We start from the raw sequence: 27,480 nt of genomic DNA on the forward strand, positions 1-27,480 counted from the left end.
GGGAGGTTGATGTTGCAGTGAGCTGTGGTCGCACCACTGCATTTCAGCTGGACGACAAAGCAAGACAGCCTCGAAAAAAAAAAATGTTTAAAGGATAACTGAGTTTGTCATAAGGAATGGGAAATTAGTATATTGGCTGAAATACTCTTAAACAGGAATCTGTAACTCTTGCCTTCACTCTGCTATGCATGTGATGGAAAGAGAAAAAAAATGATCTATCTGTGTTACCCTAAGGTAACTTTATTTCTTCATCTGTAAGATTGAGTAGGGTAGGTGGGCGGGGACATTTTATCCTCTGTAAAGTCTTTCCATTCCCAGCATTCTATGATTGTACAGGATTGCTCATGCTAGATTTCTAAATTGAAAATATCCTTCTGCCTAAATGTAAAATGCCACTTGACATTTCTGCAAGCCATAATTCAAGGAAATGGAAGAACAAATACCAAAGTAATTTAGCATAACAGAATGCTAAAGGGGAATTTTTTTCTTCTATGTGTCAGCAGAGGTTGAAAAGTTTGAAAGCAAAGTAATTTATTGAGATGTTTAATACAAAAGTATTTCTACATGCCAAAATGAGGTGGTTAGACTCTTTGTGTGCAGGGTCACTTTGCCAAGAAGGTAGCTCCAAAACTGATCTTCTGACACTTAAGCCAACCATCACTTTAAGATATAAACAAAGGACGCGGAAACTATAAGGGATGATTGCATCAGAGAGAGTCTTATGTGTGAATTGAGACCCACTCCCATTGGAGGGGAGGAAAGCTTTTCTCTTTTTCATTTCTAGCCTCTATGCACATAGCCCAAATAACTTAAGGTAGTCTTCTAGGGTAACAGTGAGAGGGACACAGCAGACTTGTGTCTCACTAACACCTGAAGAAGTCTACAGGCAAAAAGCTGTACCTGGAGTTGCAGGGAGCAGTGGGGAAACAGTGGAAAAGTTGGTATTGCAAAATGTTTGAGTTTCCTACAGGCCAAGCAGAAGTTAAACCAGGAGTTGTGCAAGAGGGGAGGCTTGGCAATGTGCAGGACTGTAACAGAAAACACTGTGATGTGTATTACAAGGGGCATGAGCTGGAGGAGGTGAGCCATAAGAAACTAGCCAAAGAGATCATGAGTTTGGAAATGTGCAATGCAGAGATCCCTGAGTGGGGTCATCAAAGAATCCTCAACTATACCCCCAGAAAAAAGAGAATGCTTTGCACATCTGCCAAGCCTCAAGAATAGCAATGCTACCTTTCTCCTTCTTCCTATCCCGCCTTTATATCCTCAATGAAAGGAAAACTGTGACTAGTGAGTTAAAGGGAAGAAGAAAAGACAGTTCTCTCTCTCTGGTGTTTCACCTGTTTAACATAGAATGTTACAGAACCAATGAATTAAAGCATGGTGGGAGTTTTATAGAATGACTATTTTCTTGTCAGCTCTGAGTAAACCCCATTTCTTTTCTTACATTGAACAGATAATAAATCAAAAGCACCAAAATATTTTTATTATTCTCCAAGTAATAAGCTCAGATATCTATCTCTACAAGAATAAAATAGCCATTTAGCATGAAAGTTATGAGAGCATGGTTTAGCAAAAGTATAGAAAACGAAAGAACTAAACTCCTTAACATGAGAGCATAAATGGAATATAAATATGGAATCCAGCAGAGTGATGTGAAGAGAAGAATGTCTGAGCAACATAGAGGGACGAGAAGCCTTAAGGAAGTGATGTCTAACTTCAAAGTTAAGCTCTTTGAACTTTCGTCACATAAACCGCTGTGCACTTTATCAAAACCAGGAGTAAAATCTGATACACATTCTAAGATAGACAGATAGATAGACAGACAGACAGACAGATAGATAGATTGTTTTTGAAGAAAGAGGCAAATTTTCACAATTAGATTGATGATGGAGTAGAAATAAAAGACTAGATGGCACTTAATACATATCAAGAATCAATGTAGTCAAGAAATAAGAACCAAATATGGCCCTGATAATAATATAAGTCACTCATCCATACACACCTACCAATCCCCCAAATTTTGGAGAAATCTTGAGGTAGTCATTGAACATTCCACAGAGGACAGAAAGAAATTTGGACCAATCTTATCTATGTCTTATGTAGACTTCAGTTGACATCTGGCTAATGTTCAAAATTACTTACTTGTATGTTGAGTCATCTTTGTTTTTCTTATTAAGTAGAGAATGTTCTGTTGGGTCTAAACAAGATTCCTCCTTAGAAAATAAAGAAATTTCCTTTTGAATCTCACTTTCCACTAAATTAGTATCTCTTTTGGGAAGGAAAAGGCAGTTTTCAATATGCCAGTGCTTTGCCTGAAAAAAACGAAAACATCTGTTTTATTTTTATGAAATTTATTTTCTTCAAACATTTACGTGTGTTTACCATGTGCTGGATTACTAATTAAAGTCCTGGGGCGGGACACACAAGAAGATGAAAAAGACATGACTCCAGTCCACAAGAAGCTTACAGTTTTACAGGGGAAATGAAAGAGATTCATGTAACTTTAATAAAGGTAGAAAATGAGATGTGTTGTAAGAAACAAAAATTCTCTGAAGAGATAATAATGAACTACAAAAATTTTTTTACCATTCCCGTTTTAAAATTCTGAATAGCCAGATGTATATTTACTAAAAACAAAACAAAGCTTTTGTTAAAGAATTGCCACACCTATTTATTCCCTCAACTACTTTATTTGCGTGTTACCTCCTTAAATGTTTTCAAAAGCCAATTCAGTTATTAAATATTTTTTTCTAAAAATTATGTGTGTTATATAATAGTTTTCACAGATTTGGCTACACTTCTTAAAATGCATTCATCTAGCAAAAGTTCCCCATTAGCAATCCATTTTATGTTTTAAATACAGAGCCAATTTTCTCGTCTTATATCAATATACTTCATGCACACAGAATGTTCCAGAGAATGCAGCCTGTGAGATATGAGGGGAACCATAGGCATCCTGCAGATATTTGGCTGGTCTGCAAATTGATCACCCTTGTCATAAGTGTTTGCAGAATAAAATGCCTACAGGGCCAGTCAAATAATATCAATGAATGAATTGAACCTAATACAAGAAAATAAATGGGTAAAAAATAGTAAATAAAACTCACCCTCAGTTTTTAAGGCAATAAAAAAATTCAGGGACTACACTGAATTAAAGGGAACCCATTTTACATAGAAGCCATAGTTACTCTTAAGGAATGACATATGTTCTTTTTTTTTTTTTTTTTCCACTTTAAGTTCTGGGATACATGTGCTGAACATACAGGTTTGTTACATAGGTATACATGTGCCATGGTGGTTTGCTGCACCCATCAACCCATCATCTAAGTTTTAAGCTCCACATGCATTAGGTATTTATCCTAATGCTTTACCTCCCCTTTCCCCCACCCCCCGACAGGCCCCGGTGAATGATGTTCCTCTCCCTGTGTCCATATGTTCTAATTGTCAACTCTCACTTATGAGTGAGAACATGTGGTGTTCGGTTTTCTGTTCCTGTGTTAGTTTGCTGAGGATGATGGTTTCCAGCTTCATCCATGTCCTTGCAAAGACAAGAATTCATCCTGTTTTATGGCTGCATAGTATTCCATGGTTTATATGTGCCACATTTTCTTTTTCCGATCTATCATTGATGGGTATTTGGGTTGGTTCTAAGTCTTTGCTATTGTAAATAGTGCTGCAAAAAACATACATGTGCATGTGTATTTAATAGTAGAATGATTTATAATCCATTGAGTATATATTCAGTAATGGGATTCCTGGATCAAATGGTATTTCTGGTTGTAGATCCTTGAGGAGTTGCCACACTGTCTTCCACAATGGTTGAACTAATTTGCACTCCCACAAACAGTGTAAAAGCATTCCTATTTCTCCACATCCTCGCCAGCATCTGTTATTTCCAGACTTTTTAATGATTGCCATTCTAACTGATGTGGGATGGTATCTCATTATGGTTTTGATATGCATTTCTCTAATGACCAGTGATGATGAGCTTTTTTTCAATGTTTGTTGGCCACATAAATACATTCTTTTGAGAAGTGTCTGTTCATATCCTTCACTCACGTTTTGATGGGGTTGTTTGGTTCTTTCTTGTAAATTTGTTTAAGTTCCTCATAGATTCTGGATATTAGACCTTTGTCAGATAGATTGATTGATTGCAAAAATTTTCTCCCATTCTGTAGGTTGCCTGTTCACCCTGATGATATTTTCTTTTGCTGTGCAGAAGCTTTTTAGTTTAATTAGATTGCATTTGTCAACTTCAGCTTTTGTTTCAATTGCTTTTGGTATTTTAGTCATGATGTCTTTGCCCATGCCTATGTCCTGTATGGTTTTGCCTAGGTTTTCTTCTAGGGTTTTTATAGTTTTAGGTTTTACATTTAAGTCTTTAATCCATTTTGAGTTAATTTTTGTATAAGGTGTAAGAAAGGGGTCCAGTTTCTGTATTCTGCTTATGGCTAGCCAGTTTTCCTAGCACCATTTATTAAATAGGGAATAATTTCCCCATTGTTTGTTTATGTAAGGTTTGTCAAAGATCAGATGGTTGTAGGTGTGTGGTGTTATTTCTGAGGCCTCTGTTCTATTCCATTTGTCTCTTTATCTGTTTTGGTACCAGTACCATGCTGTTTTGGTTACTGTAGCCTTGTAGTATAGTTTGATGTCAGGTAGCATGATGTCTCCATCTTTGTTCTTTTTGCTTAGGATTGTCTTGGCAACATGGGCTCTTTTTTGGTTCCATATAAAATTTAAAGTAGTTTTTTCTAGTTCTGTAAAGAAAGCCAATGGTAGCTTGATGGGAATAGCATTGAATCTATAAATTACTTTTGGCAGTATGGCCATTTTCATGATATTGATTCTTCCTGTTCATGAGCACGGAGTGTTTTTCCATTTGTTTGTGTCCTCCCTGATTTCCTTGAGCAACGATTTGTAGTTCTCCTTGAAGAGGTCCTTCAGGTACCTTGTAAGTTGTATTCCTAGGTATTTTATTTTCTTTGTAGCAATTGTGAATGGGAATTCGCTCATGATTTGGCTCTCTGCTTGTCTATTATTGGTGGACGGAATGCTTGTGATTTTTGCACATTAATTTTGTATCCTGAGACTTTGCTGAAGTTCTTTATCAGTTTAAGGAGTTTTTGGGCGAGACGATGGGGTTTTCTAAATGTACAATCATGTTGTATGCAAACAGAGACAACTTGACTTCCTCTCTGCCTTTTTGAATATCCTTTATTTCTTTCTCTTGCCTGATTGCTCTTTTTTTTAAGAGAAATGAGAAACTTGGATCTTTACATGAAATCTATTATTGTTTAAATGTGAGCAACTAAATCAAATTTTAATTATTCACTGGATGAAGAGACACAATCAAAATCACTGGACATCAAATCAATAAGATGAGGAGAGTTGCCAGTACATAAACTCTGCCTAGCACAACAGTAGTTAGTGCACAAAGTGGGGCACTGAAGAATTTCAAGCATCATTTGAATTTCTTCTTATCCCACAATCACCTGTCAGCTTCATGGGATAAACATGCATTCATGAATAAACCCTCTTCTCTCCTATTTCTCCAAGTCTAGAAATAGACATACCATACAACTTACTTTTAAAAATCTAACCTGAAAACCAGCCTAAGGTCAATAGCTATGTTATAAAAGTGATTCTAATTTTTGTGTTTTTTTTTAAACAAAAAAACCAAACTTCCCTTCTCTCCTCTCTCTTTCCTTTCCCTCTTTTCTTTTCCCTTTCCCCTCCGTTCTGTTTCTTCTTCCCCACACTCTTTGCTCTACATCTTGGGACTAATGGCACCTATAGTCAAGACAGCTTGAAAAAAGTCAATCCTTTAAAAAATAAAAATAAAAATAAAGAAGTAGCGCAAGCAGAAGGAACTAGAAAACTGTTTTCCCCAGCTTTGCTAGCCTTCAATTTGTAAAACTAACCCAGCTCTGATGACTCTTCTCCTGTCTTGAACAGAAGGGAAAAAATAAAATTATTCTCATGAGGGCTTTTTGTGTCTGAAGTCTTTCAAAAAAGCAAGACTTCACAGAAACAACAAATAATATTAATAACACAAAAATTAGCAGTTTTACAAGCACACATTTCTGAATTAAAATAAAATATAGCTACGGATTATGTTTGGTGGGTGAACTTTATATGGCACCTACACCTAGAATGGTGTTATTTCTTGGTTCGACCCCGGATGTCTAAGGACCTTCTTAGGTCACCCACTTGATGAGGTTTCGTTTCTTTACCTGTTGTTCAAACCTCCACCTCATCTTGCCACAGCCTCTGTCAGCAATGCATTGGCTTCTTCAGTGGCCTGAAGCAGGCTTCCACCCTCTTTCCTGTCCAGACTGCCAGCCATGTCCCACCCTGTCTCACTCATCACATGCCTATATGAGTTCCCACTTAGCCGCTTTTTTTCCTGACTGAGAAAAGTCTAGTGCTTGTCTTATTTACAAAATACAAGAGATTGCTACAGCTCCTGAGTGTTACATTGAGACTGTCGTCTAGCCAATGTGGTCCCACCTCCCAGATGATTTTATGATTTACCAATACCCTCTGCATCCTAAAGGGGTGCTTAGAATTCTTTCCACGTAGGTTGGCCTCATCAAACTGACTTTACAAATACAGCAACAACAAACCTTATCTTCCAACACTAAAAGAATTGCCTACTCTCCTGGCATAAGATTGGCACCTGAGGCTCCTAAATAGAACCAAATCAGCTGGCCAAACAGATATTGAGGCTTCACCTTAAACTTATGCGAGGTTTGAATAGTATTGCACAAAACATATTTTGTCCCCAAAAGCACAAATGGAACATGAAAAGTTCCCAAGAAAGCAAAAGGAAAAAAATAACAGAAAATATGAGACTAAATATTTCCTTTCTTTCGTGCCCCCACTTCCATTTCATTTCATAGGCAGGAGCAAGTCAGATCTTGAGAAAGGGTTAAAAATGTGAGCTCTGAAGTGACCCAACTTGAGTTAAAAGCAAAACTCTACCATGATTAGCTTCTGTGAGCTCAGGCGATTTATTCAAACTCTCTGTGCCTCTGTTTCCTCATCTGTAAAAGGGGAATTGTGAGAGCTGCTCCCTCCTGAGTTGAGCAATTGTGAAGATTAAATGAGTTAATTCTTGAAAAAAATCTTAGAACAGTGCCCCACGTACACAAGAAAAACTCAGCAAATGTTAACTATTATTATTTGGCAGCAGTAAACCAGATAATGAATAAGATGATTGTTTTTTTTTTCTGAAATTTTCTACGTTTGATTATTACATTCTTAGTTAACAGTCACAATCACCTGTTTTTTTGGAACATGATCATTTTATCCACGTTGAACTTTTACCAAATTTTGAAATTGAAGGAATATATTCTAGAGGAGAATTTTTTCTCAGAAATCCTAGAATATTTTGAGCTGCACGGAGCCCCCATCTTTCTATGTCTCTGGTGTCTTCCGCTTGATGGAACTGTCTTGGTTAATGGAAAACAGAGCAAGAGTTGCCTGGAACTACTACTTCGGAAATGTTGTCAGTTCTTTCATGACTAATGAACATTAAACAGCTGATGAGATTCAAATAGAAATCAGCCCAAGTTAATACTAAATGTCAAGTAAATACTAGAATAATAAAGAAGCAATATTTCTACCTGACCAAAGATCCAAACAGGAGCATTGCAGACACCAGTCACACAAATACTGCAGTCTGCAGAGGAGGAGATAATCAGTAACTGACCACCTGGCTCACACATCTCTAAAGAACTTATTCGGTCCTCATGAGGTTGGAATGATCTTATCAGAGTTGGGGTCTTGGTGATTTTGTTCTTACTGGAGTTAAGACAGTACTCCTGAATGAAAAGAAATACCAGAACTCTAAAAAATTCAAATATGAAATGATTACAATGGCATAACACTTTTAAAAAAAGGCTGATTTTCAAACTTGGGAACAATAACCTATGATCCAAATGCAAAAGAAAACTTTATGATAAAATAGGCTAGAAAATGAAATTACATTAAAAAAACGTTTCTAACTTATCTGATGACTTGGGAAATAAAAAAAAAGGAACTAGTGGGGAAGGAGGAAGGAAAGAAAAATATAAATAGTAAAGCCAATTATTTGATAGAGATGAACTTTACCACATACAGGTGGTTACATATACAACTTTTAAATATTATTAGAAAATTGAGCAGGTAATCAGTGATAAAAAAGAAAAAATCCCAAACTAACTCAGGACAACAATAATGTTAGATGAAGGAATAGTCCTCTAGTATTTAAATTACATCTACAGTTTCATTGCAGATAAGGTGTAGCCTCACCCCAGGCAACATAGTGAGACCCTGTCTCTACAAAAAGTAAAATAAAATAAAATAAAATAAAATAATTAGCTGGGCATAGTGGAACACGCCTGTAGTCCTAGCTACTCAGGAGGCTGAGGTGGGAGGATGGCTTGAGCCAGGAGTTTGAAGTTGTAGAGAGCTATAATCATGCCACTGCCCTCCAGTCTAGGTGACAGAGGGAGATCCTGTCTCAAAATAAATAAATTAATTAATTAATAAATTAATTAATTAAAAATAAGGTATATCCTAATTATTTACATTCAAATAATGCTGCAGTGCCTTACTAACAATATTGCAGTTCTAAAATCGATGACTTACTTAACAGAAGGTTGTCAATATTGAGAAAAACATGATTTTCCTCATTAATTGTTTAAAAGAAGTCTCTGCATGAAACTTGTAAAGGTTTTATTTAAAACACTTAGACTACACATTTTTTCCTTTGTTTAGGAGACAGACAAGGCTTGAATCATAGTTACCTGCAACAAAGGGTCACCAAAAATCTTAAAGGTAATGTGATAATGTTTTTCAATTTACCTCTATATTCCAGATTTTCAACCATCCATCAAGATCTCCTGTGGTAAGGTATCGATTCATCTTATCAGTAGACATAATAATCGATCCAACTCCACTATGAGCCAAAAATTCAGCCAGAAGTTGCTTCTTATATATATCCCAAAATCTGACATAACCAGATCCTCCACATGATACCAGGTTAGCTCCTCCTAACATGTAAGGGAAAAATCTAACTAGAAAACTGAACAACAAATGCCAGAAATAACTTCTTCAGCGGCTTTCCCTGTGGAAAGCATGCGACGTTGGAGAGGTGAGTAGCCCTGAGATCAATTCCCAGCACCACTTTAATTTTCTCCAATATAAAATGGAGGTAACGCTATGATAACCTCACTGGTTTGTGTTGAGTATTAAATGAGATAAGATATTGAAGTGTTCCATTACGTTTAGTTCCCTTTTCTTCATTCATTATTCTGATGTTTTGGGGGTATTTAAAAGTTAGATAGAATTAATTTGTTTCTTCAGATAAAACATGAAATATTAATTCCAACATTATGATAATATTCTCATTATATAAAATTAATCTTCCCTAATAACCCATTGGACATATACAATGAAGTAAAAGTCCACATGCACAGATTTGGATGGAATATGTAGTGATAGCAGAATCGCTATTGACTTCTCCATTTGGCAGCATGCTTAGAATTCTATTTATGAGCTTTCTTTAAACATTTTCATCAATAATTCATTGTAAACCCTTATAAAACCCCTTTTTGGTGAATGAGCCTAGAACTAACCTTTTCATTTTCCATTTTTATATGTTTTGTTAAAGCACTTTACCTAAGTTATTCTTTTGTGGCAAGGTTCCTATTATTTGATAGATCTGTAGATGACTTCCAGTTTGCTTCACAAATGTACTGCCAATAAACAATCATATCTATTTAAGGTAGAAATAATAACATGTAGCTGCTTCAGTGAAAACAATCTGGGAATACTGATAACATTAAAATTAGTATTGAGGAAATGAGAGTAATTTCAGGATAATAATTCATATTGTGAGTATAAGCAAGTTCTAGAAAATAGAAAGTTTTAGAATCTAATTGTTTCAAAGTTTATTCTAAACATCCCAGAATGTTTTTAAACTATACCTTTATTGATTCTTAATGATTAAAAATTTTATATGAAAATTATACAGATTTTCATCTGTAAATTAAATATGGGAAACAATAAACATAATTCAGATATGTTCATCTCCTTTTCAAATACATAATACATATATGTCTAGTTTCTAATGTTAAGAAAAATATACCTTTAAGATACAATTGTTATTTTAGATGAAAGGTAAAAAAATATACATTATTCTCCAAGGCAGATTTTCATTTTGGAAAGATGCAGGCTGCATCAACACTATGCTAATATTGCCACTGACAACAAGGAAAAAATTAAGCAAATGGTTATTTCGCTTACATAATATCACATAACTACAGTAAATCATAAAATAGCATCAATGTTAGTATACATCTCTAGAGAAGATATAATCAATACTTAAAAAAAAAAAAGATGAGAACAGAGAAGAGAGCAGGCAGCTCTTGTCCTGGAATTAGCAATTCTTTCAAATTCTGTTACTGTTCTTAACATCCATGCTCCTCATTATTCTCTTCCAGCCTATTTTGATTAGGTGCTCATATAGTCAGTCTTAGACTCAACTCTTCTGCTATAGGTGGACTTAAGCTTTGACTTTGGCATACATCTTGCTGTGCCCCTACCATATTAAAACCTCTTTATGCCAGGTCTGGGACAACAATTCTGATTGTTGCCCGTATCCAATAATTTGTCAGAATTTTTCCCATCCTGATCTTGACATATACTACACTGGATAAATTAGTAGTGGGATGTAGTCTGGCTCCTGCTCTTGAACCCATCCTCCTGAATTCCAACTTCCTTTGCCATGGTCTGTGACCTCACTTGACACACTACTGACTGGTTAGCTACATGCAGTCAAATTCTACAAGATCTAGTAGAAATAGATTGGATTTTCTTTATTGCTCCCTTTCCAACTACATGTAAAATGTAAATATATATTTTACCTGTCACTGCAGTGTTTTTTCTTGCTTTAAGGAAGCAAAGCCTCGTAACAGCATTTTTGCCCTCAGTGTCAGTCTCAAAGTTGCGGACTCCCATGGTAGAATGGTCTGTCATGGGGTGGGAGGAGTGGCTTCTCCCAGCACTGTGAAGTTTTTGAGGTTTTGTGTCTGTGAGGGAGACAAAGCCAAGTGTATTAATGAAGAAAAATATCTGCTTTTCAAACTAATGCCTATGAAATAGCAGGCCCACGTCTATCACCATCTCCAGTGACTCCAAGTCTCACAATAGACTTCCAGTCAACATCTATCAAGCCTTCTGCTATTTCTCAACCCCAACTTGAAGAATTGTTTGACTTTATTTTTGTTTTTCATGTTCCATACACACTTGCTGTGTTTTCACTTGATATGAATTAAGTAAGAACTTAATATTGGCGTCAATGCTAACATCTTAGGGATCCTAATATGCCCGGGACAAACATAATTCCAATACTGTGGCATTTTCAACTTATTAATCATTAAAATTAATCTTGGAAATATTATAATAAACATGAGTTCTAATGACTATTTATGTTTAATTAAATGAGCCTTTTTAACAATACTATTTGTTAGTGAGTTACTCTGGAGAAAACATTTCTAAGCATACTTCAATTATCTAATGACATCATCTCCAGGCCACACTAGTAAAAACTGGGGATATTCATCTCAGAATCTATGAACAGTCTGCCCATAGTTATGAAAAATCTATACAGACGTATTTTCAAAATTCCAAAATAAGAAATCTATTGCAATGCCTTTCATGTCTTTTAGAAATTTGATATTTATTCACTTTTCTCCTTAATTATCTCTCTGTGTATTCTAAAGCCCAGTGTAGAGGAAGAGGCAGAATTCCAACCTCCTCATGGCAAGTTCAAATGAATCCTAAAATGATTAGCTCTTAGTACATAAAGCAGGTCAGAGCTTTGTGTTTGCAACCAAGTATCCCCTAAATCTCTTGTTTGTTTTCCTACTCTTAATAAAATACCTTCTCAGCTTTTCACCCAAAAAGAAAACTGCATCTGATGACCAGTCCATTCCTAAAGTTCAATTCAGCCTCTATGAGTTTATTCAGTTGAGACAACAGAACCTCACTGGGCCATGAGGAATGACATTTTCATTATCAAAATATATTAGTCTAAAGAAAAACCTTTAGTATCTAAGGAAACTGAAATAAAATGTGAAAGGCAATTGTCAAGACATTTTATTTAAGTATAAAATATTCATGTGCTCTGCTAAACTCCCATAAAATACAATATACTCCCATCTAATGTTCCTCATGGGCTTCTAAAGCAAGGAATAATTTAAGATTTCCAGGTGGCATAATATTTATTACAAGCTCTAGATTGACTCTGAACAGCCTATCGAGTGAACATGAATTTCCATTTTTTTACCAAAGGGTACCTAACGTTCACTCTTCGGTAATTTGGCAAGGTTTATTGAAAAAAAAAATAAACTAAATAAAAATGAGAGTCTTTCTCCCTGCTGTCAGTAGTTCAGAAATGCCGATGTAGCATAAAGAGAAGAAATGGCATGCCATGGAGAATTTGCTAAGCCAAGTAAATCTCGAGGTTCTCTTTAGCTACTTTGGCAAGACAATGATATCCTTAATCCTTCATGCTTATAGCCAATCATCTATAATTTAGGAGTAAGTCACATCAGGCACATGCATGAACAACCAGGCCTACTGTGATTTGACTAGCTATGTTATTTTAGTTTCAAACTCACACTTACTTAATTTTGCCTTTAGCAACCTCTGGTAATCAGGGTGAAGAACATGGTGAGCATTCTCTGTGCTATTGTTCCATAGAACAATTTCTCCATCATAACTCCCTACACAAGACAGGATGGAGAATATAAATTGCCAAGAGGTTAAGATAGAAAATATGAGCAATAGCAAATCAGAAGAAGTTATTAGCAACATACCTTACACAGAATATGGCACATAGTGGGCACTCTATATTTTTAGAAACATGAATAATAATAATTGGTATTTGTTTTAACTTTAGAGCTTACAATCCCCACAGTATAACCTGAGCATGGGTGTGTAAAAATTACTGCTGTTTTCTTTTATTTTATGGTAATAAAGCATTCAGAAAAGATGCTTTGCAAATAAAAAACTGGAGCTTGAGTCTTGGTTCTCCCACTTACTATGTGATCTTGGGCATGTTATTTAACTCTACTTGATGCTGCAATAAAAAAGAGTTAATAATTTTATTTTTCTCATAGGGTTATTGTAGAGAATGAAAGTATTTACAATAGCACTGAGCATATTGTAAGCACCGGAAAAAAATGTTAATTACCATCCTACTTTTTATTATTGGATAAAGGCAAGTAAATCAAGTCCTCATATGTTCCTGTTTCCCACATCCCTTCTTGTGTGTGTATGTGTGTGGGTGGGTGTGTGTGTCTTCTCTTCATTCTTTGCCTCCTATATTCTTTATTGAATATTGTCTTCTCCAATCCTAAAGTTTTTCCTACAGAAAGTCCTTCAGTACTGCTCTTCACAGAGAGCAGGGAAAAGCCCAAATAGCCAAAAGCCCAAAGTGAGGTGAAGTCTGAGCAACCATGTCCTGTGGAGGAACAAAGCAGCACTGCCCAGACCATGGTTCTCAGTGGCTCGGTGAGGACAACTACCCACTGAGCAGAGTGTCTATGGCAAGGAGAGCAGAAGAGTTTGGGTGGGATGTACAAATGGTGACTTTTTTGGGATTGGGGAGAGGAGAGAGAAATGCACACTAAACTCTGTATTGTCCTAGAAAGAGCAATCTCTTTGGGAGGCCGAGGTGGGTGGATCAGGAGGTCAGGAGTTCGAGACCAGCCTGGCCAACATGGTGAAACCCCGTCTCTACAAAAGATACAAAAAAAACTTAGCTGGGTGTGGTGGCACGTGCCTGTAATCCCAGCTACTCAGGAGGCTGAGGCAGCAGAATCACTTGAACTCTGGAGGCAGAGGTTGCAGTGAGCCAAGATTGCACCATTGCACTCCAGCCTGGGTGACAGAGCGAGACTCCACTCCATCCAAAAAAAAAAAAAAAGAAAGCACAATCTGTGAAGCTCACAAATTGAACCAGGGGGATGGAGTTCAGCTGTCCATAGAAATATCCATCTTCTCCTATGCTTTGTTAGCAGTGACTGACCAAATATTTCCACATAGGATTGATGGGAGGAGAATGAGCGAAGAGATTGTCTACCCACCAATACAATGGTATTTACTAATACTTTCACAATAACAACCACACTGTTTTACACTTCAGTGGCCATCACATTTCAGGATGTGATCCTCCCTGCAGGGGTGGCCTTCCAGTGGCTGTAAAGCTAATTTATCTATAGAGCTGGCCTTAGTAGAAAGTAATTTGGTTAGTCCTGAAAACAGGGGAACTTTAAATGTAGATAGATCAGTAAACCTCATATTGTAACAATTCATAGATACCCTGGATCTTTTGCTGTAAGTTTTCATTCCTCTTAATTGATGACATTTTTGGTTCTATAAAAAAAAATTCAGCTGTCAAAATATGGACTTGAAAATTTCATGGTGCAATCTGTCTCTATAAATTGCATTCTTTGGCCAGAAATGATACAACAATTTTTCATTCTCTTTAATATGCTGCATCAAAGCATGCCTATGAATCATTTTAAGAGCTTGGATTTGTAGACATTTTGTGAGGATAGACTTCTATCAACATTATCTGGGCTAAATTATGCCAAAGAGTTAATATGTTCACATTATGAAACATCTAAGTGCCACCAATGTGTGATTCGTAGCTGACAGCCCTAAAGCTTTTCCTGGAAAATGGACAATACAAATAAAAGCTAATATTTATGGATGTGCTTATTGTGTGCTGAGCACTGTGTTAAACCCTTGCACAGATAATCTGAACTATAAACCAAAATATAGATATATTATTATCAGCCAGACAAAATTATAATTTAGAGTTTAAATAACTTGCTCATTATCAAGTTGTGGCAATTGGTAGAGCCGTGATGGGAAATCAGACAGCCAGGCATAGGAGCTGATGATCAGAACTACCAATATATTTCCCTAGAAATAAGGGTTAAGAAGAGCAAGTGCTGCTTCTTCAAAAATCTATTCATGTTCAAAGGAAACAATCAACAAAGCAAAGAGACAACCTACAAAATGGGAGAAGATAGTTGCAAACTTTACATCTGATAGTATAAGGGGCTAATATCCAAAATATATAAGAAAATCAAACAACTCTGCAACAAAGAAAACCTGATTTAAAAATGGACAAAAGACCTGAATAAACATTTCTCAAAAGAAGACATAAAAATGGCCAACAGACATATAAAAAAATGTCCAACAACTCTGCAACAAAGAAAACCTGATTTAAAAATGGACAAAAGACCTGAATAAACATTTCTCAAAAGAAGACACACAAATGGCCAACAGACATATGAAAAAATGTTCAACATCACTGATTATCAGGGAAATACAAATCAAAACAACCTATGTGAGTGAGACATCACTTCACTCCAGTCAGAATGGCTCCTATCAAAAAATCAAAAGATAAAAGTATTGGCGAAGATATGGGGCAGAGGGAACACTTACATATGGCTGGTGGGAATGTAAATTAGTATAGCCTTTATGGAAAATGATATGGAGGAATTGAAAATAGAACTACCATATGATCCAGAAATTCCACTACTGGGTAAGGAAATGAAATCAGCATGTGGAAGAGATATCTGCACCCTTATGTTTTTTGCAGCATTATTCACAAAAGCCAAGATATAAAATCAACTTAAATGTCCATCAATGAATAAATGAATAAAGAAAATGTGGTATATATACACAATGGAATAGTATTCAACCATAAAAAGAATAAAAGCTTGTCATTTGCAGCAACATGAATTAACCTGGTGGACATTATGTTAGGTGAGATAAGCCAGGCATATAAAGACAAATATCACAAGATATCACTCAGTTATGGAATCTAAAAAGTTATTCTCATAAAAGCAGAGTAGAACAGTGGATACCAGAGGATGGGGAGGGGAGACAGGAGGGGTGAGAGATTGGTCAATGGGTAAAAAGCTAGTTAGATGGGAGGAATGAGTTTTGGTGTTCTATTGCATAGTAGGATGACTAGAGTTAACAATAATGTATTGTATACTTCAAAATAGCTAGAAAAAAAGATTTTTTAATGTTCTTATCACTAAGATATGATATATGTGTAAGGCTATTAATATGCTAATTACCATGATTTGATCATTGCACAATTTATACATGTATTGAAACATCATGTTGTGCCTCACAAATATGTACAATTATTAATATTATGTGTCAATCATAAGTTAAAAAAGAAATATACGGCCGGGCACAGTGGCTCACACCTGTAATCCCAGCACTTTGGGAGGCTGATGCAGGTGAATTGCTTGAGCTTAGGAGTTTGAGGTCAGCCTGGACAACATGGCAAAAACCCATCTCTACTAAAAATACAAAAAATTGGCCAGGCATGGCGGGGCGTGCCTGTGGTCCCAGCTACTCAGGAGGCTGAGATGGGAGGATCACTTGAGCCTGGCAGGCGGAGGTTACAATCAGCTGAGATCTGGCCACTGCACTCTAGCCTGTGCAACAGAGTGAGACCCCATCTCAAAATACATATATATTTATATATATATACATATGCATATATATACACATATACATATATATACACATATACATACATATACATATACATATATATATAAAACAACTGACAAAAAGCTTTTCTAAAGGTGAATGAGCCAAAACAAACCAAAACAAACCAAACTTCACCAATGATTGTCAAGTGAAAGTTCAATTTACCCGTAACAAGAGTTTGTGGAGGTAAAAACGCAGCACACAAGATGTCATCATGGTGCTGTATGCCTCCTTTCCATTCTTCAGGCTGGATGAAAAATTGATTGAAGTTTTGGGGTCGAAACACAGTAATAGCCCTAGAAAAAAGGATATAGAATTTAGCTGTGGATCTAAAATTGATGTAGATATTGAGTAGCCACTATCCACTTGAATGATGTGATCTGAGACTTCTAAAAGACTATGCTGCCCAAAATTTATCCCCACTTGACATCCATAATACTGAGTTTCCCACACTAAACATTTTTATTACCTCATTAAATTATCTGGTAAATTATAAATTTTTGACAATAGAAGGTTAATTATCCTTTCATAATCGTTAATAACAAACCATGTAACAATTTATCAGATTAATTATCCATCACCACGACCCTAAAGCAAAGTTTCCCCACATGGGTATTATGAAATCACTGAGTTTTATAGCAATAACAATTAAAACAGGGGCAGGCCTATGAACAAATAATGTTTTGTACTTCAAAGTCAATAAGGGTTTTTTTTCCATCAAATTTTCTCAGGACATTTACCACTCCTTGTGGCATTTTCAAGACTTACCTGATCACAGAATCCATTCTCTTGGAGTCAACAGCATCTTGAAGAACTATAATTTGTGGAACATACTTGGAAAATGCCACCCCAAAGAAGTGGGACATAGGACAGATACATTTTGAACAGAAAGAACAGTATTAGAGAGGTCAGTATCTTGGGGCACTGCTGATAAATTTGAGGACAGGACAGGATGGGCAAAGAATGAAATGCCTTGTGCCTGGTGGGGAAGGGAGGAGTGTAAAGATTCCATTGTTGGGGCATTAATACCACCCTGTTTTCACTTGATGATCCGAGCTCTGGCCATCAGCCTATACTAAGCCTCTTGTTCCTTCTAGAGCCATCTAGATCTCAAGTGAGCATTTGCGACCAAAGTTATGGGGTCTTTCACCATCACTCTCTCTTCACCTTCCTGAAATCTTTTATTCTCACCATTCTAAAGGTCTCTTAGTTGTCCTACCAGCGTTACTCTTCAGCCTCAGAGTTTCCAATATGTCCTGCTTCTCTTCCTGCCTCCCGATCTTTCTTTCCCCACTCTTTATTTTCTATTCCCTTCTTTCTCTCACCCTTTTTAACATGTGGTATATATACACAATGGAACATTCCTTATCTTCATTCCTCCCCTTCTCTCTATCCACTCTAACTGGCTTAGAGATCTCATATATCACCATGAGTTCCAATGTCACTGCTATACAAATGGCTCTTAAATTCTCTTCATTCATAATGTTAGCTAGAAATAGTTTCCATTTGCCAGTTGACAGTTCCGTATAATGTTTCCATCTGCAAAAGATCTCAACATGTCAAAAATCCAAATTTGACATCTTCCCTCCATACCAGCCCTCTGTCTGCAATTCCCAAATATGGTTAATAAACCAACATTCCAGCCTCTTTGGGTGTCTTTCTTTTCCCCAGTCAAATCAAATACTTAGATTATATCTCTGCAATATGTTACATATTCATTTCTTACTATTTTACTTCAAACAGTCAATGACAGCTTCCTAGTTCTGTGCTAACTACCTCATGGTTGAATTATTGTAACAGCCTACTGACCAATTTTACTGCTTCTAGTCTACCCATCTCTGGCACATTCTTCATCTCGCTACTAGATTAATTATTCTACTCTGGGGCATTTTCATTTATTCTATAAGAATTTCTTATTTGCCATGTGGAAGTCACTTTGTTCATAGTGATGCGGGGTACAGAGCTGTTGGCATAAAATGACTAAAATTCAAGGTAAAATGTGGCAAGTGGTAAGGCAGTACTGATCAACTGCCATGAAAGGCCAGCACAGAAATCAAAGAAGGCTGAGTTGAACACTGATATTTGAACTGGACCATAAAATATGAGTAGGATTTGCAAGATGAAAATACTCTGGATGGAGAAAACAACATGATAAAAGATAAGGCTAATGCCCCATTAGAAAGCATTTGCTAGTTTTTTCGTTTCCTACATGATAAAACTCAAATGTGGAGCTCTGTTATTTCAGACTCAATAATACATAGATCTAATCTATGTTTTCAGAATTATTTGCCTCTATTCTTCTATCCTTGCTTTTCAGTTATATGTGAATCTCCAATTAAGTATTTGACAGAGGCACTGGAAGCCATAGAGTGAATATGGTACACCTTCTTAAGTGTTAATTTTACTCAAAAAGTTTGAGGAAGAATAATTTTCTATTAAAATAAAGATAGATGAATTAATGCAAGAGAATGCAAAGTTTGCCTGAATTTCAAAAAAAAGAATTCAAAGTTTTAAATTTATTTTTTGCTTGCAGTAACTGTTTTGAATTGTTTGGAGCTAAGTTTCTGAAGCACACCTTCTTGTCCAACCCAAACAATATTCTTAGTCTTCTCTAGGTACCTCTTACCTTTCTCTGTTTTGTTTTCATTCATGGTATACTTTTTCACGCCTCTATGAATTTCTTTTTACACACAGACCCACATCTACCTATCCACACACCAACTCTCTAAGGCCCATCTTATTCTGGTAGAATTCCTTAATAACTAGGATTAAAAGAAATAGTTCCTCTTCTGACCTCTTAACATCATTCACATTTAACTTGTAACATTTAATGTTATATAGTTTCAGCTCCTTGGCTAAATTATAAATTCCGAAACCATGCATCTTGTCTTAATCTGTAACCTTACAGTAGCAAGCATAGTGACCTATACATATTGAGTGTTCAATAAATACCTGTCACATAAATGAAGAAAAAAATTATCTGCTTAAATGTCACCTCCTCAGGCAAGCCTTCCCTGACCACCCTATCTGCAGACTCTCTGAGTCTCTCATCTCTCACTCTATTTCATCTTTTATAACACTTACTACTGTATGACACTGTGATCTATATTTACTTGTTTATGTTCTATCTCTCCTATTATAAAGTAAGTTCTAGAAGAGCAAAGACTTTGTTTTTTTTCTTCTACAACAGCAGTGTCTAGAATAATACCTACCCCATGATAGGCATTTAATAAATATTTGCCAAATCAATGTGTGAATTATTCTATGTTTTAAATAATCAGATCCTTTGAATGGAGCAACAGGCTGCTGCAAATTCCATGAGACAGGCGAAAAACTGGTGCTTTCTCAAAAGCGCCACCTCCTGGCTGGAGGCCAACAAACTCAGGACATTACAGCAACTCATAACAGAACAACCCTGCTCCAAGGAAGGAGAAAACAACAGCTAATCCCACTGCCTATAACATCCTGGCTAACCAGTGGTCCTGAGTCTGTCCATGTGACAACTTCACTGTTAGCATAATGAGCATTCAAGAAAGCCAGCACACTAAATATATCTACAAAGACTCTCACAGAATCTACTTCACTCTCCTGACACCTCCACCAGAGCAGGTGCTGGTACCTACGGCTGAAACACCTAAAGATGAATCACATCAGAGGACTCTTTGAAGACACTCCCCAGCACCAGCCCAAAGGCTGGTAGTCCCACTGGGTGACTAGACCCAGAAGAGCAGTAACAATCACTCCAGTCTGGCTTGTAGGAAGCCCCATCCCTAGGGGAAGGGACAGTGCACTGCAGCAAGGGATCACCCCACCCCATGGGACAAAAGAATCTGAATAGCAGCCCTTGAATTCCAGATTTTTTCACTGAAATAGTCTACCTGAATGAGAAGGAATCAGAAAAGTAATTCTGGTAATATGACAAATCAAGATTCTGTAACACCCCCAAAAGACCACACTGGCTCCCCAGCAATGAATCCAAACCAAGAAGAAATCTCTGAATTGTCAAATAAACAATTCAGAAGGCAGATTATTAAGCTACTCCAGGATATACCAGAGAAAACTGAAAAGCAATGAAAAGAAATTTTTAAAAATACAGGATATGGATGAAAAAATAGTCCAGATAAATACATATCATAAAGAAAAAAACAATCACAACTTCTGAAAATGAAAAACACATTTAAAGATATACAAAATGCACTGGAAAGTTTCAACAATAGAATCAAACAAGTAGAAGAAAGAACTTCAGAGCTCAAAGACAAGGATTTCAAATCAACCCAATCAGAAAAAGAAAAAATAATTTCTAAAAAAATGAATAAAGACTCCAAGAAATTTGAGATTATATTAAATGGCCAAACCTAAGAATAATTCGTGTTCCTGAGGAAGAAGATAAATCTAAAAGTTTAGAAAATTCCTCAGAAGGAATAATTGAGGAAAACTTCCATGACCTTTCTAGAGATCTAGACATCCAAATACAAGAAGCTCAAAGAACACCTGGGAAATTCATCACAAAAAGATCATCGCCCAGGTACATAATCATCAGGTTATCTAAAGCCAAACAAAGGAAAGAATCTTGAGGGCTATGAAGCAAAAGCATCAGCTAATCTATAAAGGAAAACCTCTCAGATTAACAGTAGATTTCTCAGCAGAAACCCTACAAGCCAGAAGGGAATGGGGTCCTATCTTTAGCCTCCTCAAACAAAGTAATTGCCAGTCAAGAATTTTGTATCCAGCAAAACTAAGCTTCATAAATGAAGGAGAAAGTCTTTTTCAGACAAAAAAATGCTAAGACAGTTAACAACTACCAAGCCAGCACTACAAGAAATGCTAGAAGGAGTTCTAAATCTTGAAACAAAACCTCAAAATTCACCAAAGTAGAACCTCCTTAAAGCACAAATCTCAAAGAGCCTATGAAACAACAACAACAACAATGTATTCAGGCAAAAACTAGCACAATGAATAAAACAGTACCTCACATCTCAATAGCCTAAATGCTCTGCTTAAAAGAAACAGAATGCCAGAATGGATAAAAATCCACCAGTCAAGTATCTGCTATCTGCAAGAGACTCACCTAACATATAAGGACGCATAAACTTAAGGTAAAGGGGTGGAAAAAGATATTCCATGCAAACGGACATGAAAAGCAAGCAGGAGTAGCTATTCTTATATCAGACAAAACAGACTCTGAAGCAACAATAGTTAAAGAAGACAAACAAGAGCTTGCAGTGAGCCGAGATCACACCACTGCACTCCAGCCTGGGCGACAGAGTGAGACCCCATCTCAAAAAAAAAAAAAAAAAAACACCAACAACAACAACAACAAAAGACAAACAAGAACATTATATAATGATTTAAAAAATCAGTCCAACAGGAAAACATCACAATCCTAAATACATTATGCGCCCAACATGAGAGCTCCCAAATTTATGAAACAATTATTACTAGACATAAGAAATAAGATAGACGGCCACACAGTTACTGGGGGACTTCAGTACTGCACTGACACGAGTAAACAGGTTGTCAAGACAGAAAGTCAACAAAGAAACAATCGAATTAAACTATATCCTAGAACAAATGGACTTAACAGATATTTACAGAACATCCTATCCAACGACTGTAGAATATACATCCTTTTCATCAGCACGTGGAACATTCTCAAAGATACAACATACAATAGGTGACAAAACAAGTTTCAATAAATTTTAGAAGATTGAAGTTATATCAATAAATTTTAGAAAATTGAAGTTATATCAAGTACCCTCTCAAACTACAGTGGAATAAAATTGGAAATTAGCTCCAAAAGGAACCCTCAAAACTATACAAATACATGAAAATTAAGTAATCTGCTCCTCAATGATCTTTGGGTCAACAACGAAATCAAGATGGAACTTTAGAAATTCTTTGAACTGAACAATAATAGTGACACAACTTTTCAAAACCTCTGGGATACAGCAAAACTGGTGCTAGGGTAGAAAGTTCATAGCATTAAATACCTATATCAAAAAGTCTGAAAGAGCACAAATAGACAATATAAGGTCATACATCAAGGAACTAGAGAAACAAGAAAAAAAAACCCAAACCCAGCAGAAGAAAAAATATAACAAAGATCACAGCAAAAATAAATGAAATGGAAACAACAACAACAAAAAAATGCAAAAGATAAATGCAACATAAAGCTGGTTCTTTGAAAAGGTAAACAAAATTTGTAGACCATTAGTGCAATTAACCAAGAATAGAAGAGAGAAGATCCATATAAGCTCAATTAGAAATGAAATGGGAGATATTACAACTGATACCACAGAAATATGAAAGATCATTCAAGGCAACTATGAACACCTTTACGCATACAAACTGGACAATCTAGAGGATTTGGATGCATTTCTGGAAATACACAATGCCCCTTGATTAAATCAGGAAGAAATAGAAACTCTGAACAGACCAATAACAAGTAGTGAGATTAAGTAATTAAAAAAAAAATTGCCAACAAAAAAAAGTCCAGAACTGGATGGATTCAATGCTGAATTCTATCAGACATTCAAAGAATAATTGGTACCAATCTTACTGAAACTATTCCAAACGATAGAGAAAGAGGATATCCTCCCTAAATCATTCTATGGAGCCAGTATCACCCTGATACCAAAAACAGGTATAAAAAAAAAAAACTACAGACCAATGACCCTGTCGAACATAGATGCGAAAATCCTGAACAAAATACTAGCCAACTAAATCCAACAGCATTTCAAAAAGATAATCCAACATGATCAAGTGGGTTTCATACCAGGGATGCAGAGATGGTTTAACATACACAAGTTAAAAATGTAATACATCACATAAACAGAATTAAAAATAAATATCATATGATTATCTCAATAGATGCAGAAAAGACATTTGACAAAATCTAGCATCACTTTATGATTAAAACCCTCAGCAAAATCAGCATAGAAGGAACATACTTCAAAGTAATAAAAGCCATCTATGACAAACCCACAACCAACATTATGCTGAATGGGGAAAAGTTGAAAGCATTAATCCTGAGAATTGAAAAGACAAAAATGCCCACTTTCACCACGTCTATTCAACATAGTACTGGAAGTCCTACCAGAGCAATCAGACAAGAGAAAGAAATAAAAGGCATCCAAATCAGTAAAGAGGAAGTCAAACTGTTGCTGTTAGCCAATGATATGATTGTATACCTAGAAAACCCTAATGACTTCTCTAGAAAACCCTAACAACTCCTTCAAATGCTCCTAGATCAGATAAATGAATTCAGTAAAGCTTCAGAATACAAAATCAATGTATAGAAATTGGTAGAACTGCTATACACCAACAACAACCAAGCTGAGAACCAAATCAAGAACTCAACCCCTTTTACAACAGCTGCAAAAAAAAAAAAAAAAAAAAAAAAAAAGTAATGTACTTAGGAATATACCTGACCAAGGAGGTGAAAGATCTCTACAAGGAAAACCACAAAACACTGCTGAAAGAAATCATACCTGACACAAACAAATGGAAACACATCCCATGCTCATGGATGAATAGAATCAATATTGCAAACACGATCATACTTTCAAAAGCAATCACAAATTCAAGCAATTCCCATGAAAATACCATCATCATTCTTTACAGAATTAGAAAAAACAAACCTAAAATTCATATTGAACCTAAAAAGAGCCCCCAAAGCCAAAGTAAGAGTAAGCAAAAAGAACAAATTTGGAAGCATCACATTACTTGATTTCAATCTATACTACAAGGCTATAGTTACCAAAACAGGATGGTACATAGAGCAGTGGGACATAGACCGGTGGGACATAGGCATAAAAAGGCAAATAGACCAGAGGGACAAAATAGAGAACCCAGAAATAAAACCAAATACTTAAAGCCAACTGATCTTTGACAAAGCAAACAAAAGCATAAAGTGGGTAAAGGACATCCTATTCAACAAATGGTGCTAGGATAATTGGCAAGCCACATGTAGAATGAAGCTGGATCCTTGCCTCTTAACTTACACAAAAGTCAACACAAGATGGATCAGACTTAAATCTAAGACCTGAAGCCATAAAAATTCTAGAAGAACATGGGAAAAACTCTTGTAGACATTGACTTAGGCAAAGAGTTCATGACCAAGAACCCAAAATCAAATGCAACAAAACAAAAATAAATAGATGGGACCTAATTAAACTAAAAAGCTTCTGCACAGCAAAAGACATTATCAGCAGAGTGAACAGACACTCCATGGAGTGGGAGAAAATCTTCGCAAACTATGCATTCAACAAAGAATTAATTTCCAGAATCTACAAGAACTCAAACAAATCAGCAAGAAAAAAAATTACAAATAATCCCACCAAATATAGTCAAAGGACATAAATACAAAATTTTTAAAAGAACACATACAAATGGCCAACAAACATATGAAAAAATGCTCAACATCACTAATTATCAGGGAAATGCAAATCAAAACAGCAATGAGATACCACCTTACTCCTGCAAGAATGGCCATAATCAAAAAGCAAAATGTAATACATGCTGGCATGGACGTGGTGAAAAGGGAACCGTTTTAAACTGCTGGTGGTAATGTAAACTAGAACAATGCTATGGAAAACAGTATGGAGACTTCTTAAAGAATTAAAACTAGATCTACCATTTGATCCAGCAATCCCACTATGGGGTATCTCCCCAGACAAAAAGAAGTCATTATACGAAAAAGACATATGCACACGTGTGTTTATAGCAGCACAATTCACAACTGCAAAAATATGGAACCAGCCCAAATGCCCATCAATCAATAAGTGGATAAAGAAAATGTACCATATATATATTATATATTATATATATATGCCACTTTATCCATATATATATATATATATATGCACCCTGGAATACTACTGAAATAATGACATTCATAGCAACCAGAATGGAGTTAGAGACCATTATTCTAAGTGAAGTAACTCGGGAATGGAAAAATCAAACATTGTATGTTCTCACTTATAAGTGGAAGCTAAGTTATGAGGATATAAAGGCATAAGAATGATATAATGGACTTTGGATACTTGGGGGAAGGGTGGAAGGGGAGTGAGGGATAAAAGACTGCACATTGGGAACAGTGAACACTGCTTGGGTGATGGGTACACCAAAATCTCAGAAATTACCACTAAATAACGTTTCCATGCAACCAAACACCACCTGTACCCCCAAAACTATTGAAATAAAAAATAAAAAGCAAATAAATAAATAATTGTAATATTAATAGTTATATTATTTCAATAATATTAATAAGGCTTCACAAGATAAGGTAACACAAATAAGGTAATTTGAAGTTCCGAAATTGCAGTTTAATCTCATGGTAACTTTATGTGTATGTATTTTTGATTTTCTCTTTTCCTACTGGTAAGTTTGGTTGAAGAGATTACCCTTTGAGGAGGGAGACAGTGATGTGGCAGTGGGAGAGAGAAGGTCAATCTTACATATTCTGCATTATCTCTCGGCCAAAATTCAATGTCTAATGTCTTTTTGCCAAGATACTCATATTAAATTGACATACTAGGTATAGTCAGAGAATTAACACCAAAAGCACAAAATCCTTCTTATAACATGACATAAAAAATAGTATTTCTGATATTTGACCTTGCATGTCAAAATGCTGAAAAACTAGTTAGCTACCACTTTCCCCTTGAAACCTAACCTGAAACTTTCATTTGAAATGACAGTTGTCCTTAAAATAATTTAAGAATGTACACTGCAGCTCTTACTTCTTCTATTTCAAAGATAACTGTTTTTAAGTTTATACCTTTGCCAAGTAAAATTAAAGTTCAGAATGAGCCAATTTTAAGGCCATTTTAGGAGTCTGAGAGACTTGTTTTCCTGGCATTGAAGGAGTTTACTAGTTCCAGTACACACTCCACATTTGCCACCCTGAGAGTATCACAAGTACTGCTACTGAATGATTGTGTCATCTTGTGAAAATGAATCACGTCTCTAATTTAGAATTTAGATATGACAACCAATTCTGTGAGAACAAAATTAGTTTACCTGTCAAGTGCAAAAAAAAAAATACAAAAAGAAAAATGTTTAAAACCATCTTTTTTCTAGGATGAATGAGCTAGGCAAATAACTTTTTAACCCAAACTTATCATGCAAAAATTGTCATGGAGAGAACACAAGAATTCAATTAACTACTTGTTCCCTCAGAAGCTAATTGTTGTTAGTCCTATTGTCATGTCTTGTTAATGCCTGTTCTTCAATTCATTGCTTTTTAGGCATAAAAAGGGTATCTCAAAGGCAGAGAATTAGTTTGATATAATTCAGCTTATTTTTAGTCTTTTTCCTATTTTCCTAAAATTTATAGAGTCAAATTTTGAACACTAGAATAAATATAAATTATATGTAAGAATTATTTGTGAATTTCAAAAATACCTGCCCCCTCTTTCCTTCTAATACGGCTATTCTAAAATAAATTGCAACATTGGAATATTCCATTCTGATTCTTATCCTAATAATGGAAACCAGTTGAGTCATATAGAGTTATAGTTTCTCAGTAAGGCAATTATTAAGAATGTAATATCTTGTGACATATAAGTTTTATTTTTGAGTAACTTCAAATCTCTAGTCTCATTTCACTTAAAAATACTTTTAAAAATCAAATTATATCAACAGATATTTATTGAGTTCCTACTTTCTACAGTGCTCTATGAAGGATGCTAGTATAAATAAAATTGTCAGAATCATTTAAAATTATATGAAAGATTCTGTTTTTTTATGAATAGAAAAGAAGTCTTTTATGTGATAAATGGCAGCTACATATAACCCACATCTAACGTCATGTTTAATACTGAAAGATAGAATACTTCTCATTAAGATCATGACCAAGACAAAGATGTTCACTCTCACCAGCTCTAT

At 35.7% G+C, this 27,480-nt stretch overlaps 1 protein-coding gene across 4 annotated transcripts in view; it reads right to left on the reverse strand.

Annotated features, from left to right (window-relative positions):
* WDR49 (WD repeat domain 49) overlaps positions 1-27,480 on the reverse strand; it is a 177,285-nt gene that overhangs the window by 37,661 nt on the left and 112,144 nt on the right. For 3 of the 4 annotated variants that reach the window (XM_024244755.3, XM_054552952.2, XM_054552953.2), the window contains 6 exons: positions 16,756-16,886; positions 12,684-12,782; positions 10,920-11,084; positions 8,857-9,044; positions 7,635-7,832; positions 2,146-2,315 (listed from right to left, as the gene is read on the reverse strand). In XM_024244755.3, the coding sequence (XP_024100523.2) occupies positions 2,146-2,315; positions 7,635-7,832; positions 8,857-9,044; positions 10,920-11,084; positions 12,684-12,782; positions 16,756-16,886 (951 nt within the window). The remainder of the gene's footprint in view (positions 1-2,145; positions 2,316-7,634; positions 7,833-8,856; positions 9,045-10,919; positions 11,085-12,683; positions 12,783-16,755; positions 16,887-27,480) is intronic. The other variant, XM_054552951.2, reaches the window with a different exon arrangement.

The sequence above is a fragment of the Pongo abelii genome, chromosome 2 (genome assembly GCF_028885655.2).
Source record: "Pongo abelii isolate AG06213 chromosome 2, NHGRI_mPonAbe1-v2.0_pri, whole genome shotgun sequence".
NCBI lineage: Eukaryota > Metazoa > Chordata > Mammalia > Primates > Hominidae > Pongo > Pongo abelii.